General features: G+C 43.9%; 1 protein-coding gene across 3 annotated transcripts in view; it reads right to left on the bottom strand.

Annotated features, from left to right (window-relative positions):
* The window catches only part of SPATA6 (spermatogenesis associated 6), a 156517-nt gene that overhangs the window by 114561 nt on the left and 25549 nt on the right, over positions 1-16407 (bottom strand). For all 3 annotated transcript variants that reach the window (XM_077450280.1, XM_077450282.1, XM_077450281.1), the window contains 2 exons: positions 9171-9386; positions 8649-8721 (listed from right to left, as the gene is read on the bottom strand). In XM_077450280.1, coding sequence (XP_077306406.1) covers positions 8649-8721; positions 9171-9386 — 289 coding nt within the window. The remainder of the gene's footprint in view (positions 1-8648; positions 8722-9170; positions 9387-16407) is intronic.

Below are 16407 nucleotides of genomic sequence, written 5' to 3'. Positions count from 1 at the left end.
CGATAAGCTCCCCGCCCACAGATCCCAACATCCAACTACCAGGGGTTGTCAGGAAGAGGCCCCTGTCATCAACATGGGGACAAGGTGCTTTGGGGGTGAGGGCGCAGGACCCCCCCGCCCCAATGCACGCACCCCTTATGTTGAGAGCATGCGGCCCGGTTCAGGGGGGGTGCTCACTCACCCCCTTTCCTGACCTTCCGGGCTGTGTGCTCGGATAAGGGTCTGGTATGGATTTTGGGGGGGAACCCCACACAGTTTTTTTGGCGTGGGGGTTCCCCTTAAAGTCCATACCAGACCAAAGGGCCTGGTATGCTCTTGGAGGGGGAACCTGTGACGTTTTTTTTCTCTTTAATTTGGCGTAGAGTTCCCCTTCAAGATTATCAGAGCACAAGTCGCATGCCAAAGTCGGATCAGTTAAGACGGGGATATTCAATGGGCTGAAGTAGGATCAAAGTCAGACCAAAGTAGTGCAGGGACTACTTTGCAGTCGGCACGACTTGAAGCCATACTAATATGAATGGTTGTTACTGGAAATCATGGGGAACTATCCACTGATGTCTTCTAGCCCTCTCCAGTTCTTCTCCCTCTGTCCATTGTCTTCTCGCTCTTTTGCCCAGTCTTCTCCACTGTCTTCTCCCTCTGTTCTTCTTCCGATGTTCTCCCGCTCTAATGCTGGGTGCTCTGTGTGCCTCTACTTATATTGGTATGGGGCGGGGTTATCAGAAGTAGTTTTGTGGCATTTTTATTATATATTTTTTTTATTAGTAATGGTGGCGATCTGCGATTTTTATTGGGACTGCGACATTATGGCGGACACATCGGACAATTTTGACACATTTTTGGGACCATCAGCAATCGGTGCTATAAAAATGCATTGATTACTGTAAAAATATGTTACTGGCTACCACTACTGGACAATCAAGGGGTTAATGTGTTCCCTATTGTGTGTTCTAACTGAATGTGGGAGGGGCCCCCCACCCTATGTGAATGAGTATCGGGTACATTGTACCCATTGTTCCGATTTCTTCTCCCCTCTCCGGGTTTACACACACAGATCCCGGTTCTCCGTGTGCCCTGAGCGATCGCCGGGCACTCGCATCAATTTCGTAGGCGAGCAGGGGGCGCCCCCTAGTGGACACAGGGCAAAGCAATGTTACATAACGTTGTTTCACCCAGCCGTGCCATTCTGCCGCAGTACAACTGTGGCGGATAGTCGGAAAGTGGCTAAAAGAGGCCCATCTAAATATGGAGGCATCCCCCGCACCGCCGGCTCTTACCGCTGTCAGTCTGCAAATGTGACCGAGAAGACTACCCTGCAGTAGAGTGATCTAAAAATGAGGCTTGACTCGCTCGTGGAGTGCAGTATGGAAGGAATGATGTCGATGGTTGGAGGATGGTTTATGTGAACAGCTTTACCTCGGATGCCTACATACTTAGATGTGCCTGTTTTAATCATCAACCATGTGAGTTGCTAAATGCTGCATCCTTATTAAAGCGGAGTTCCACTGGTCTTTTAGTTTATTAAAAGTCAGTAGCTACAAAAAGTATAGCTGCTGACTTTTAATAAACAGCCACTCACCTGTCCCATGGTCCAGCAATGTGGCTGCCCAAAGCCTCCTTTCTCTCCCCCTCCTCTTTGCGGCGCCAAAATTGTTAATATGGGCACCCGGCTGTGACAGTTTACGGCTTCACAGCTGGGCACGCACTGCACATGCATGAGCCACGCTGTGTCAAATCGCCAGGCAATGTTCGGGGACCTGTAATGCATCACGGAACATTGCCGGGAGGGAGAGGCTGCCTAGGAATCGCCTGGGCAGTCGGAAGGAAGAAGTGGGACAGGAAGTCCCACTCTAAACCAGGTACCCAGCTCCCTCCCCCAAAACAATGGCATGCCAATTTCGGCATGTCAGGGGGCCTCTGGGTACTTAAAACGGAAGTTCCACTTTTGGTTGGAACTCCGCTTTAAATGTTACCATATTGCTACACTTAGAGGCGGCTCGCTTCTCTTTTATACTCAATTGTGACATTACGCTACTTGTATATCAAGACATCGCTTGTATATCAAGTCAAAATGTATTTAAAAATGTTGCTTTTCTTGCAAAACGCTCTCAAACCAAGGTTTTACTGTACCTGTAATAAATAAATGAGAATAAATCTCCCAAATGAGGTTACAGAGAGCAAAAAAAAAGTTGACCGAGGTTTCAATCCTTCCAAGTTTCAACTACACAAAAAAAAAAAAAAAGCTTTGGCTGGGGTTGAGCACTAATGTTTTATCTGTAATTTTCCCTTTAAATTAAAGCGAACCCACTTAAATGCAGGTATAGAAAAAAACATAGAAAGTACCGTATATGGCTCATGCCGTGTTGTGCCAAATAATCCAAATCACAGGGGAAATCTCTCTAATGCATGTGTCTATGTGCGGCTCTGACTCCTACTGTCTCATCAGAGGGAGAGCGATGATATGACAGCATCAAAATGTAAAGCTATAATATGTGCCAAGTTCCATCATAACTGAAGTATATACCGCTATATTCCAAGTGCTATACCATTTCATGGAGGGACCAACTACAGCCTAGAAATGCTCAAAAGACTTGGGAAATGAATCATCCGGCTGGTTTCATTCCTTATCAGCTAGCATTGTGTGTGAGCAACAGCCTGACAAGATATTTCCAACGCCCACTTTTCTAATTTACCAGCTCGCACTCGCACGCCTGGCTCGGTGGAAATGAAATGACTCAGATTCATGTGGAACCACATCAAAGTGCTGCCCTTGGGACACACCTGGTTGACACTAAATTATTTCTTGATGTGACAGACATGTGTCCTTTTACCAAGTTTGCAAAATTGGCTGGTGATCATCTGTGGTGGGGGTGTCGTGTTTATGGACTTATGCCACTTTCCATGCAAAGGCATTACATTAGAAGATATGTAGCAATGTACACGCTTATTAACCACTTTCTGACCAGGTCTTGTCTGAAAGTTTAAATTTGTATTTTATTTTGCTAGAAAATTACTTAGAACCCCCAAAACATTATATATATATATATATATATATATATATATATATATATATATATATATATATATTTTTTTTTTTTTTTTTTTTTTTTAGCAGAGACCCTAGAGAATAAAATGGCAATCATTGCAATATTTTATGTCACACTGTACTTCTTTCAAATGCAATTTTTTAGGTAACAAATACGTTTTAATGAATTCAAGAAAAAAAGCACAATAGTTACCCCAGTTTTTTGTATAACGTGAAAGATGAAGTTATGCCGAGTAATACCTAACATGTCATGCTTTAAAATTGCGCACGTGAAATGGCGACAAACTACGGTACTTAAAATTCTGCATAGGCGACACTTTAAAATTTTTTACAGGTTACCTGTTTAGAGTCGCAGAGGAGGTCTTGTGCTAAAATTATTCCTCTCACTCTAATGATTATGGCGATACGTCACATTAGAGCTGCACAATTAATCCTTAAAAAATCGTGATCTCGATTCACCCCCTCTGACGATCTCTCCTGCAGAGTTTGGCGATTCTTTCATATAAAAAAGTGGAGAAACTATCTGCTCACTCAGCTGTCAAAAGAAAACATCAGAGCAGTCTGACAAGTTTTTTTAAACTTGCAACATTGTAACTAAGCTTCCTTCTTAGATCAAAGGCATAGAACTTCTGTGTAAATAAATAATCCGATTGCCAATGTGTAAATGCAGGAAGTTTAACCACTTAGCCCTTGTACACACGGTCGGAGATTCCGTCGGAATGCTTCCTATCGGACCGTTTTGTCGGATATTCCGGCTGTGTGTGGTCTGCATCGGACTGTTTCCGTCGGAATATCCGACGGACCAATTTTTCCAACTTCGCTGTAAAATTTTCCGACAAAATGCTCCTATCGGACATACTCCGATCATGTGTAGCCTACTCCGACGGACAAAGTGCCACGCATGCTCAGATCAAATTCCTAGACCAAAGCTATTGGCTACTAGCCTGAACGTAGTCCCGTTGTAACGAAATAACGTCATCACGTTATGTACAATCGGATTTTCCGACAACTTAGTCCGACCGTGTGTATGCAACATCACTTCCAGACCTCTTCCGGAATTAATCCGTCGGAATTACTCCAACGGATTTGGTTGTCGGAATCTCCGACCGTGTGTACAAGGGCTTAAAGTCTAAATCTTTTTCTGACACTTCTTTCTTAAGTTAAAATCAATATTTTTTTGCTAGAAAATTACCTGGAACTCCCAAATATTATATATATTTTAGCAGAGACCCTAGGGAATAAAATGGCAATTGCTGCAATATTTTATGTCACACTGTATTTGCCCAGCGGTCTTTCAAATGCAATTTTTGGGGAAAAAATTCACTTCAATGAATAAAAAAAAAAAAAAAAAAAAAACGAAGCAGTAGTTAGCCCAATTTTTTTTTTTTTTTATGTGAAAGATGATGTTATGCCGCCAGAATCGTGAGCTATCTTCGGAGGAAAAAAAAAAACGTGATTCTCATTTTAGCCAGAATCATGCAGCTCTACCTCACACCGTTTACATATGCGGGCGCAACTTACGTATGCATTCGCTTCTGCGCGCATACACGGCTGGGATTCTAAAAAAAAAAATCTTATTTATCTTACTTTTTTTTTTTATACACTGTCCCCCTTATTTATTTATTTTTAGCACTTTTACTCTTATTACAAAGAATGTAAAGATACCCTGTAATAAAGATAAGCACGACTGGTCCTCTTTGTTGAGAGATCTGGGGTCTCAGATCTCTCATTTACCTTTAAAAGCGAAAGAAAAAACAAACAAACATTTGTTTATGCCCAAGAACAGGAAGTGACATCAGAGGTCACTCCGGTTCTTCATGGGCATAGAGCCGAGGGGGTGCCATCTTGCCCTCACTCAACTTCCTGCCCAGGCATCGGCAACATTGGATTGCTTCCGAGCTTACCGATGGCTCCGGTAAGCCATGACCGGAAATCTGTCGCTGGGATCGCTTTTATCGGAAAGCTGGCAGCCTAAGGGAATAACATTAACAGGATTATGGCATCTAGCTGCAGCCACAACCCCGGTATTTAATGTCAAAAACATGACATACATTCCCAGTTAGGAGGTCGGCAAGTGGTTTTAAATTTTTTATCTACTGTATACACTCTACTACAGGATTAGAATCATATGCTGTTGGTTATATTCAAATAGTCCCCGAGAATATCTCAAAGACCTGTGACTTTATCTACGTTACACCCTTATCAAAAAAAATAAAAAAAGTAAACATTTGAGCCCTGTAAAGTTTTACCTCTTCATGACCAGGCCATTTTTTTGCTAGTTAGCACTGCACTATTTTAACCACTTACTGACCACCCACAGTAGTTATACTGCGGCAAAGTGGCTCAGCTGCACGAATTGCCATACATGTACGGCGGCTTGTGCACCAGCTTTTTGCGCTCTCATTGGCCAGCGGGGGAGTCAATCAGGGGATACGGCAGACTCTATGTCCGCCGGCCATCCGCAATCCTTCCCCGCAGTGACAGAACAGGGATCTGCCTGTGTAAACAAGGCAGATCTCCATTCTCACAGGGGATATCACACATATCCTGTCTTTCTGCCATGCAGGAAGATGGATCTGTGTGTTGTCCCAGTGAGCCCTTCCCCCATACAGTTAGAACACACAGTGAGGGAACACAGTTCACCCCTTGATCTGTCCCTGATGTTAACACTTTCCCTGCCAGTGTCATTACTACAATGTCAGTGCATATTTTTAGCACTGATTACTGTAGTAATGTCAATGGTTTCCCCCCCCCCCAAAAAAGTGTCAAAAATGTCAGTTAGATGTCCGATCTGTCCGCCGCAATGTCAGTCTCGCTAAAAATCCCTGACCACAGCAATTATTAGTAAAATAAATAAATAATAATAAAAATGCCATAAATATATCCCCTATTTTGTAGACACTATAACTTTTGTGCAAAGATACGCTTATTGGGATTTTTTTTTACCAAAAATATATAGCAGAATACATATTGGCCTAAACTGATGAATAAATTCATTTTTTTGGAAATGTTTTATAGCAGAAAGTAAAAATTATTTATTAATTATTTTCAAAATTGTTGCTCTTTTTTTGCTTATAGCACAAAAAATAAAAACCGTAGAGGTGATCAAATACCACCAAAACAAAGCTCTTTTTGTGGGAAAGAAAAGGAGTTCAATTTTGTTTGGGAACAACATCACATGACCACGCAATTGTCAGTTAAAGCGGCGCAGTGCAGTATCTCAAAAAATGGCCTGGTCATTAAGGGGTAAATACGTCCGGGATGAAGTGGTTAACTGGTAATAGCATGGTCATGCAATACTGCGCCCTAACAAAATTGATGTAATTTTTCACACAAATACAGCTTTTTTTGGTGGCATTTGATCACTACTGGGTTTTTAAAATTTTTTGCAATATAAATTAAAAAAAGACAGATATTTTTGAGAAAAAAAAAAGTGCGTGTGTTTATATTATATATCCACTTCAGCCCCGGAAGAATTTACCCCCTTCCTGACCAGAGCACTTTTTGCATTTCGGCACTGCGTCGCTTTAACTGACAATTGCGTGGTCATGCGACGTGGCTCCCAAACAAAATTGACGTCCTTTTTTCCCACAAATAGAGCTTTCTTTTGGTGGTATTTGCTCACCCCTGCGGTTTTTATCTTTTGCGCTATAAACAAAAAAAGAGCAACAATTTTGAAAAAAATGCATTATTTTTTACTATAATAAATATCCCCCAAAAATATATATAAAAAAAAAATTCCTCAGTTTAAGCCGATAAGTATTTATTTATTTTTTTACCAAAAATATGTAGAAAAATTGCAATAAGCGTTTATTGATTGGTTTGTGCAAAAGTTATAGAGTTTACAAAATGGGGGATAGTTTTATGGCATTTTTTTAAATAGATAAATATTTTAAATGGCAGCGATCAGCGATTTTTATCGTGACTGCAACATTATGGCGGACACATCGGACATTTTTGACACATTTTTGGGACTGCTGTCAATTATACAGCAATCAGTGCTAAACACATGCACTGATTCCTGTGTAAATGACCCTGAAGGGGTGTGTTGCTAACTGTGGGGGGCCTGGCTGTGTTTTACAGATCACTGATCTCTGGTCCAATCACAGGGAGCAGAGATCAGTGTCACTGTTGCTAGGCAGAACAGGGAGATGCTTGTTTACTATAGCATCTCCCCGTTCTTCCTCTCCGTGAGGCGATCGCGGGTATCGAGTCCACGGGACCCATGACCGGCCTCACGGAGCTTCCCATGGGTGTGCGTGCCCCCGCCACCTCTTAAAGGGCAATGTACAGGTACGTGATTCTGCCTGTATGTGCCCTTCTGCCAACGTATATCGGCGTGAGGCGGTCAGGAAGCAGATATATTGCTTCTGGCATAAACATATCCAATAAAAAAAGAATAATAAGAATAATAATAATTTAGAAATCTAAATTTCTTAATACATTTTGGCCAAAATGTATTCTGCTACATGTGTATGTATATATATATATATATATATATATATATATATATATATATATATATATATATATATATTACTATTTTGGGCCAGTTTTCCTTTGATTATTTATAAAAAAAAAAAAAAAAAATCAGAAGATATCCACAACTACAGTATTTACTACCAAATGAAAGCCCAATTTGTCCTGAAAAATACAAGGTATAATCCACCTAGAAGCACATAGTTGTGATGATATGGTATATTGTCCAAAGTATTGTGCCCCCCATGCCTTTACACGCACATGAACCAAAAATTGAACTTCTGCTGTCCGGATTTCTCCCCCCCCTCCGGTGTCACATTTGGGGGGGGGGGGGGGGGGAGCAGGTACCTGTCTAATACTGCTCCCACTTCCGGCGAAGATTTAAGCAATGTCCTTCCCATAGACACACTCCTAAACCTTGTGGAAGCCTTCTCAGAAGAGCTGAAGCTGTTATAGCTGAAAAGGGTGGGCCAACTCAATATTGAACCCTACAGACTAAGACTGGGATGCCATTAAAGTTCATGTTCCCCAATACTTTTGACAATGTATTGTATGTACGGTTTTACTAACACATGTCAAAATTGCAAAATTGTGCTTGGGCATTTCGATTTATTTTACCCTAACGTGTGAAGGGGTTAATCTTGGTATGCTTTGTATATTTCTTGAAATCTATACAGTAATCCAGTGTAAAACATTTCCTTGTACATGAGCTTCCTGTAATAAAGACCGGCCACTGCGGCTCTCTGTCTTATGGTGCAGGGTGACTGGTCTGGTCTCCGCCCCCCTCCTGTAGGTATCTGTAGGCAGCCTGCAGTGGATGGAGCGGCTGGGTCCCTCCTAAAGCTCTCCTCTCTGTAAAGGCTTTGTGCAGCCCAGTGAGGTCAGCATTACTTTAACAGATTCATTTTTGATTTGCAAAGGTATTTGGTGCACACAAAGTTGACTTATATCCTTTGTTGATATTGAGAATTATATATAAAGGAGGGTTTTGTGCTTGGAGTTTAGCTTTAATGACACGATTCATTTAAGGGACATTTCAATCACAACATTGCCCGTAAGGCAGTTTGTGTTACACGTATTACACAGCAAAAACATTTCCAGGTGGCAGAATGCCGTTACTTACCATTGTGACCCCTGGAGCATTCTCTGGTAGAACATAACAGCATAGATGTGTCAGGTGATTGACTTGTCTCCATCTGCAACAAAGACGCAACATAAAAGAATTCTGGGCAAGAGAACTCATTTTCTGTAGAGTTAGCAGTAGAAGCTACTTTTGAAAAATAATCTCTTAGTATTATCGTCTCATTTTCTGAACCTGGGGGTGCAGCACATATGCAGATTAGCTGTGCCGCTAAAACACAACCCACAAGAGAAATATGGAAGCTATCATTGCCACTGAAAATGGCAGTTGCCTGTCTGTGATGGCAAACCTAGGGATTTCAGTGCTTTCTGAGCCACTGGCTTGGACCAAGTGTGCAATTCATGAGTTCTTGTTTTCTATCTGCATCTATTAAACAGGAACTGAACTGTGAAAGTATACAATATACTTTATATACTACAGTGGAATCTGTTAACGCACACCTATAATTATAATATGACAAGGGCATGAAGATGAAAAAACATGAACAGAAAATATTCCACCTACATGTCTGACTACAAAGGGGGGCTTGTCCTCTGTCTCTTTCTTGAATATATAAGGTCCTAGGTTGAACTGGGTCAGTCTTTGTTTGGAGTCCTCCGATAACTCACACATGCGCCGGTTAGTGTAGGGTGATGGTGAGCGGGATTTAGATGCAATAGTAGGTTGTTCGTATCTTCTGGATGTCCTGAAGGAGGCACTTTTACGGACAGGTGTAGAAAACTGTAATCAAGAAAAATACAAGAATCATACATACAATCAAGGCATACACCAGCCAGGTAACCAGTTAAATACACAGTTGGAATACATGTATTTGTACTGTTTTGCCTTCAAAAGGATTTGTAGTTCTCTTCAGCTGATCTTGTGATTCACATTGCCTTCTTATGCAGCATTGCAGGCAAGTGACACCCCTATCTTCTGTTTCAGGTTTGCAGCTATCCTGTGTCATCACTCTGCCTCCACGCTGCTAATTTGGCAAGAAACCGTCATCAAGCCTTCAGTCTGATATAGAACTCTTCTAGTTTATAGTAGGCTGCTAGGCAAATTTGTTAGCTCATCTGTAAGCAGAGGAGCAGGGGTTTATTACTTTGGGCTGTTCAGTGTCTCACAGTAGTAGGTAGGGTTGCCACCTGTCTGGGATTCACCTGGACAGTCCAGCTTTTGAATCGTGTCCGGGTTTCCATTGGACTGAAACCCAGACACATTATTCAGACCAGACTGTGGCTCCCCAAGTAACCAAGATAGTCACATAAAATCTGTTGCTGTCCAGGAGCTGCGGGCGGCTGTCTGGGGGCACGTTCTGCATTACTGGGGGGGGGGGGGGGGCAGGGTGATGATTTCAGCAAGAGTAATTTGGCCACACCCATATTTTGCTGCGGCACACTATGTGCACCACATTACTACTCTCCTTGGGGCACCCAAAGGTGTCCCAGGCCACTAAAATGTTTGGGCTTGGCTTGAAAAAAAGGTGGCAACCCTAGTAGTAGGAGGGAGGGCAGTACAAGCAGCCTTAATATTTATGGTTCTCCAGCCAATTCCTGGGGAAGCATGCCCAGTTGGTGGAGGGAGAGCACAATAAACGTTCAGAGGCTTGGCAGCCAAGGTGCAGTGTTTGAGGGTCCAGCCTCCTGAAAGGGACCCCTGTGCTGGGTGCTCTGCTCTGGGGCAGAGAGAGGGAGAGAGAGCGAGAGAGAGAAAGAGAGAGGAAAAGTCAGAGGAGTCCCTGTTGAAGACATCAAGCCAGGCTTAGCTGAGGGCCTACTGAAGAGATAGACCAGAGAGAGAGCCTGGGTCAGAACCTGGAGTCAGCAGAGCCGAGGTGAGTAAGCTTCCTTACTCTGGGACTGAGTGGATACTTAATCCTGCTACACAGAGAAGTGACTGTGGGGTGCTTTTCCCTACAAGCCAGTGCAGTACAGCCAGGAGCTGTGCAATACAGCCAGAAGTTGTGCATTGCCACCTAAGTGTGTCCTGTGCAGCCAGGATATGTGCAATACAGCCAGGAGAAGTACATTAGTGCCCAAGTGTGTGCAGTACAGCCAGGAACGACAATACAGTGCAGCCTGCATTTTTGTACAGAGCAGCCAGAACCCTAGTAGGTCCTCAAATTCTACAGTTCTGGATATTCAATGCTGCCAACTTTATGCAAGTTTCTGTTAAAAAAAGAAAAAGAAAAAAAAAAACACCTTAAACAGAAACCCCTAACATGATTCTTGTCCTAGAGGAAAAATCCTGATAAACGTGTCTGTCTGTGCATGCTGTGAGTGGGGGAAATAGGCCCAATTGGCAGCCATTCCTGTGGGCGTAGCGCTATACTAGTAGGAAAGAGGGTGGACCAGGAAGCTGGTAAAGTTGAACCATGAAGAAGTAGAGTGATCTTCTTAGGTGTACAGTGTCGGAGGTGTGTAAATCACAAGACTGCCTGAACCAGCACACTTTAGGATGTTAGGATTCCTACCCTGATACAATGTGTCATTGCAGCATTCAGGCAAAGATTAGGACACCTGGGGCCACCAGAGAAAAGCTTCTGTGTGATGGGGCTATTCCTTCCCTCTTTTAATTGAGATGACAGCTTGGGAATCAGTCTCTTAGCTACGGGATCATGTGATCTCAGCTGCACGCGAGGGTGCAAGTTCAGGCTTCTTGGCCTTTCCCTTCAGTAGAGATTTGTATGCCTAGGCATGGATCAATAAGCAGTCCCAGAAATTTAAGCAGTTCAGCCCTTCTATAATACTTTAAAGCAGAACTCCAAGAATGATCTGTATTGCATACTTACATTGATCCACCTTGGTACAAGGTAAATATGAATATCTCATACCTGATGGGCCACCGGGGAAGCTGTAAATCACTGTAGTAGTTGGTGCTACAACAGTGATAGCCTAAATCTGAGTGCAGTACTGACAGGCTTCCCTCTGCAAATGGACAAGGGGGTGGAGTGCTATCCATTGAGAGCCGTGCCGCGGCCGTGACACCTGCGCGCAATCAAGTGGCCGCAGCCTGCGAACCAGGTACGATGACCGGGTGAAGATGGAAGCCCTGTCAGCGGTGACAGCATGCCGCTGGAGGACTTCATTCTAAGGTAAGCCTTTTATAATGTACTAGTATGAGAAGGGAATTTTTGGGGGAATTTTATTTTTGCAGTATTGGCATACACACAGTATCTCACAAAAGTGAGTACACCCCTCACATTTTTGTAAACATTTTATTATATATTTTTATGTGACAACACTGAAGAAATGACACTTTGCTACAATGTAAAGTAGTAAGTGTACAGCTTGTATAATAGTGCAAATTTTCTTTCCCCTCAAAATAACGCACACAGCTATTAATGTCTAAACCGCTGGCAACAAAAGGGAGTACACCCCTAAGTGAAAATGTCCAAATTGGGGCAAAAGTGTCAATATTTTGTATGGCCACCATTATTTTCCAGCACTGCCTTAAACCTCTTGGACATGGAGGTCACCAGAGCTTCAGTGGTTGCCACTGGAGTCCTCTTCCACTCCTCCATGACGACATCATAGAGCCAGTGGATGTTAGAGACCTTGCGCTCCTCCACCTTCCATTTGAGGATGCCCCACAGATTCTCAATAGGGTTTAGGTCTGGAGACATGCTTGGCCAGTCCATCAGCTTTACCCTCAACTTCTTTAGTATGGCAATGGTCGTCTTGGAGGTGTGTTTGGGGTCGTTATCATATTGGAATACTGCCCTGCGGCCCAGTCTCTGGTCTGCTTCAGTATGTCACAGTACATGTTGCCATTCATGGTTCCCTCAATGAACTGTAGCTCCCCAGTTCCGGCAGCACTCATGCAGCCCCAGACCATGACACTCCCACCACCATGCTTGACTGTAGCCAAGACACACTTGTCTTTGTACTCCTCACCTGGCTGCCACCACACACGCTTGACTCCATCTGAACCAAATAAGTTTATCTTGGTCTCATCAGAGTACAGGACCTGGTTCCAGTAATCCAAGTCCTTAGTCTGCTTGTCTTCAGCAAACTGTTTGGAGGATTTCTTGTGCATCATCTTTAGAAGAGGCTTCCTTTTGGGATGACAGCCATGCAGACCAATTTCATTCTGTGTGTGGCATATTGTCTGAGCACTGACAGGCTGACCCCCCCCCCCCCCCCCCCCCAACCTCTGCAGCAATGCTGGCAGCACTCATATGTCTATTTCCCAAATATAGCCTCTGGATATGATGCTGAGCACGTGCATTCAACGTGGTCGACCATGGCAAGGCCTGTTCTGAGTGGAACCTGTCCTGTTAAACCGCTGTATGGTCTTGGCCACCATGCTGCAGTTCAGTTTCGGGGTCTTGGCGTTCTTCTTAGAACCTAGGCCAGGGCTCAAAATATCAAGTCCTGAGCTACTAGCCAGGACTTAAGGGTTACCCGCCACCAGTTGCGTCACCCAACCCCTACCCTGCCCCTAAACACTCCCTCATAAATGATCTCATGAAATCAAACTTAAATGTTTTATGCAGAAGTTACAAAAGTAAATATGAACAACAACTTTATCAGCACAGCCTCACCAGTGCCCATCAATTCAGCCTCACCAGTGCCCTGCAATGCAGCCTCACCAGTGCCCATCAATGCAGCCTCACCTGTGCCCATCATTGCAGTGTGAGCAGTGTCCACCAATGCAGCCTGGCAAGTGCCCACTAATGCAGCTTCATCTGTGCCCATCATTGCAGCGTGATCAGTGCCTGCCTATGCAGCCTCACCTGTGCCCATCATTGCAGCATGACCAGTGCCCACCAATGCGTGATGAGTGCCCACCAATGTAGCCTCACCTGTGCCCATCATTACAGCGGGACCAGTGCCCACCAATGCAGCCTCACCTGTGCCCATCACTGTAGCGTAACCAGTGCCCATCAATGCAGCCTCACCTATGCCCATCATTGCAGCGTGACCAGTGCCCACCAATGCAACCTCGCCTGTGACCATCATTGCAGCGTGACCAGCGCCCAACAATGCAGTCGTGCCTGTGACCATCATTGCAGGGTGACCAGGGCCCACCAATGCAGCCTAACCTGTGACCATCATTGCAGCATGACCTGTGCAGAGGAAGAGAGAGGGCGGCCGGATCATCACAGAAAGGGGATTGTCCTCTGTAAAAGTTGTCATTTGAATTGCTGTCTACTCGTGGTCACACGCAGTTCCATCTTCTGACCCGGCGCCAATGATAGACAGAATGTCGGTCTGTCTGTCATAGGCGCTGGTCAGGAATCGGGACTGTGTGTGACCACAAGCAAACGGCAATTTAAATGAAAGCTGTTATAGCAGGCCATCCCCACTCTGTGATGATCTGGCCAGCTTGCCTTTTCCTCCCCTAAAATTTGAGGGCTGGCCTAGGCCATCTTTATATAGAGCAACAATTCTTTTTCAGATCCTCAGAGAGTTGTTTGCCATGATGTGACATGTTGAACTTCCAGAGAGCGAGAGTGATAACACCAAGTTCAACACACCTGCTCCTCATTCACACTTGAGACCTTGTAACACTAACATGACACCGGGGAGGGAAAATGGCTAAATGGGCCCAATTTGGACATTTTCACTTAGGGGTGTACTCACTTTTGTTACCAGCGGTTTAGACATTAATGGCTGTGTGTTGAGTTATTTTGAGGGGACAGCAAATGTACACCGTTATACAAGCTGTACACTCACTACTTTACTCTACTTAGAAAAGTGTCATTTCTTCAGTGTTGTCACATGAAAAGATATAATAAAATATTTACAAAAATGTGAGGGGTGTACTCACTTATGTGAGATACTGTGTATTACATCAGGCAATGGTTGTTTAAAATAGAGATTACTTCCCGCAATGGAAGGGGGGTGAGGGGATCTCCATTGTCTGGCAATGAGGCTATAAATACATGAGATATGATGGTGTGGGAGGCCAGGATTCTACAGCCAAACCCAATAGAACCGTCTGTGGAGAAAGAGAAATAGAAGAAGGAACTGATATAATAGAGGAATAGGAGAAATTTAACAAGGGTAGACCAAATGGCAGTAAGCACAAGGCAGCTAACCAGATGTGTAGGGAAATCCCAGAATGTCCACAGTTTCACCTTGTATTTTTTTTTAATGGATACAAGGCATTCTCTCATTGGACAAGGTGAAGTTTAGGACACCCCCTGCTCTCTACCTTGCCCAATCCGAGAAAGACATTTTTTCGTTATATTCAAGGTGGGGGTACCAAGCGAGCGACTCGGTCAGTGTGCAGAGAGGAAGCTGCTCACACAGAACCTCAGCAGGTCCACTGTAACAGCACCAACTACTATAAGAACTGCCAACTTTTAGTGGCCCATCAGGTATGACAGGGCTCAAAATTTCAAGTCCTGAGCTACCAGCCGGGTTGCCATCAGTTGCTCTACCCTACCCTGCCCCTAATCCCACCTCTAAACACTTCCTTGTTAATTATTTCATGAAATTACACTGTTAAAATGGTTTATGCAGAATTAAATTTCAAAAATAAATATTAACAACTTTAACCGTTTTCTGCCCGCCAGCCGTCAAATGATGGCTGGGCAGCGCAGCTCTCGTTCTGGATGGTCAGTGCTGCCTTAGGGCCGGTTCACACTGCGGGCGATGCGAGGCGACATGACTTGCCTCGCCGCGATCTGACAAGTCGCCCCCGTTCTGTACAATGGAACCGTTCTGAGAGGAGCGACTCGAGTCGCTCCGACTCAGAAAAAAGGTTCCTGTACTACTTTTGGGCGACCTCGGGGCGACTTGCATTGACTTCTATACAGAAGTCATTTGCAAGTCGCCGCTGAGGTCGCGGCAGGTCGCGGCGAGGCAAGTCGGTGTCGCCTCGCATCGCCCGCAGTGTGAACCGGCCCTTATCAGTGCCCATCAGTGAAGGAGAAAACTTATTTACAAAATTTAATAACAGAAACAAAATGTTGAAAGAAAAAAAAAAGTTTTTGTTTTAGGTCTTTTTTTTATTTGTTTAGCAAAAAAAAAAAAACGCAGAGCTGATCAAATACCACCAAAAGAAAGCTCTATTTGTGGGAACAAAATTATAAAGGTTCTGTTTGGGTACAGTGTAGCATGACCGCGCAATTGTCATTTAAACAGCGACAGCGCTGAAAGCTGAAAATTGGCTTAGGCAGTAAGAGGGTGTAAGTGCCCTGTATTGAGGTGGTTAACAACATTAACATAACGCATATTTCATTGATCTGACTGTGATAAATAAAATAAGAATAAAATATGATTGGCTACTATAGGCCTCATTACTGCCTTAAGTAAATATTTTAATGCTATATTAAATATAGCATTCAAAAAATGAAAACCAATGAATGACACTTTCACTGATTTAGAATGCTAGGAGACTCACAGCGGAGAACAGCACTGGACACGGGAGCAGGAGTTGCAAAGTTAACTTTTCCTATTAACAAGCTGGTGATTGGTTGCTAGGCGGTCTGAGAAACCAATCAACAGCTTGTTAATAGGAAAAAGTAAAAAAAAAAAAAATTAACTTTGCCAGCTCCCGCCCACCCCCTTTCATGTAGTTCTTTGCCGGCTCCCACTATATGCCAGGCCTTGCTAAGAAAATGACAAGGGATGGGAGGCTAGAGGAGAATCGGTTCCCCTTCAAGCCCCCCCCCCCATGTGGCTCCACACTCGCCCTAAGCTTATTTCTACTCGCCTAAAGCCTGGTGCACACACAAAAAAAAAAATGACAGCTGCAGTCGGAGCCACTGTTATTACCGTATTTATCGGCCTATAACACGCACCCC

The sequence above is a fragment of the Lithobates pipiens genome, unplaced genomic scaffold (assembly GCF_037356315.1).
Source record: "Lithobates pipiens isolate NorthernLeopardFrog02 unplaced genomic scaffold, aLitPip1_a1.2 Scaffold_23, whole genome shotgun sequence".
Classification (NCBI taxonomy): Eukaryota; Metazoa; Chordata; class Amphibia; order Anura; family Ranidae; genus Lithobates; species Lithobates pipiens.
This window is presented reverse-complemented; position numbering and strand designations above follow the sequence as displayed.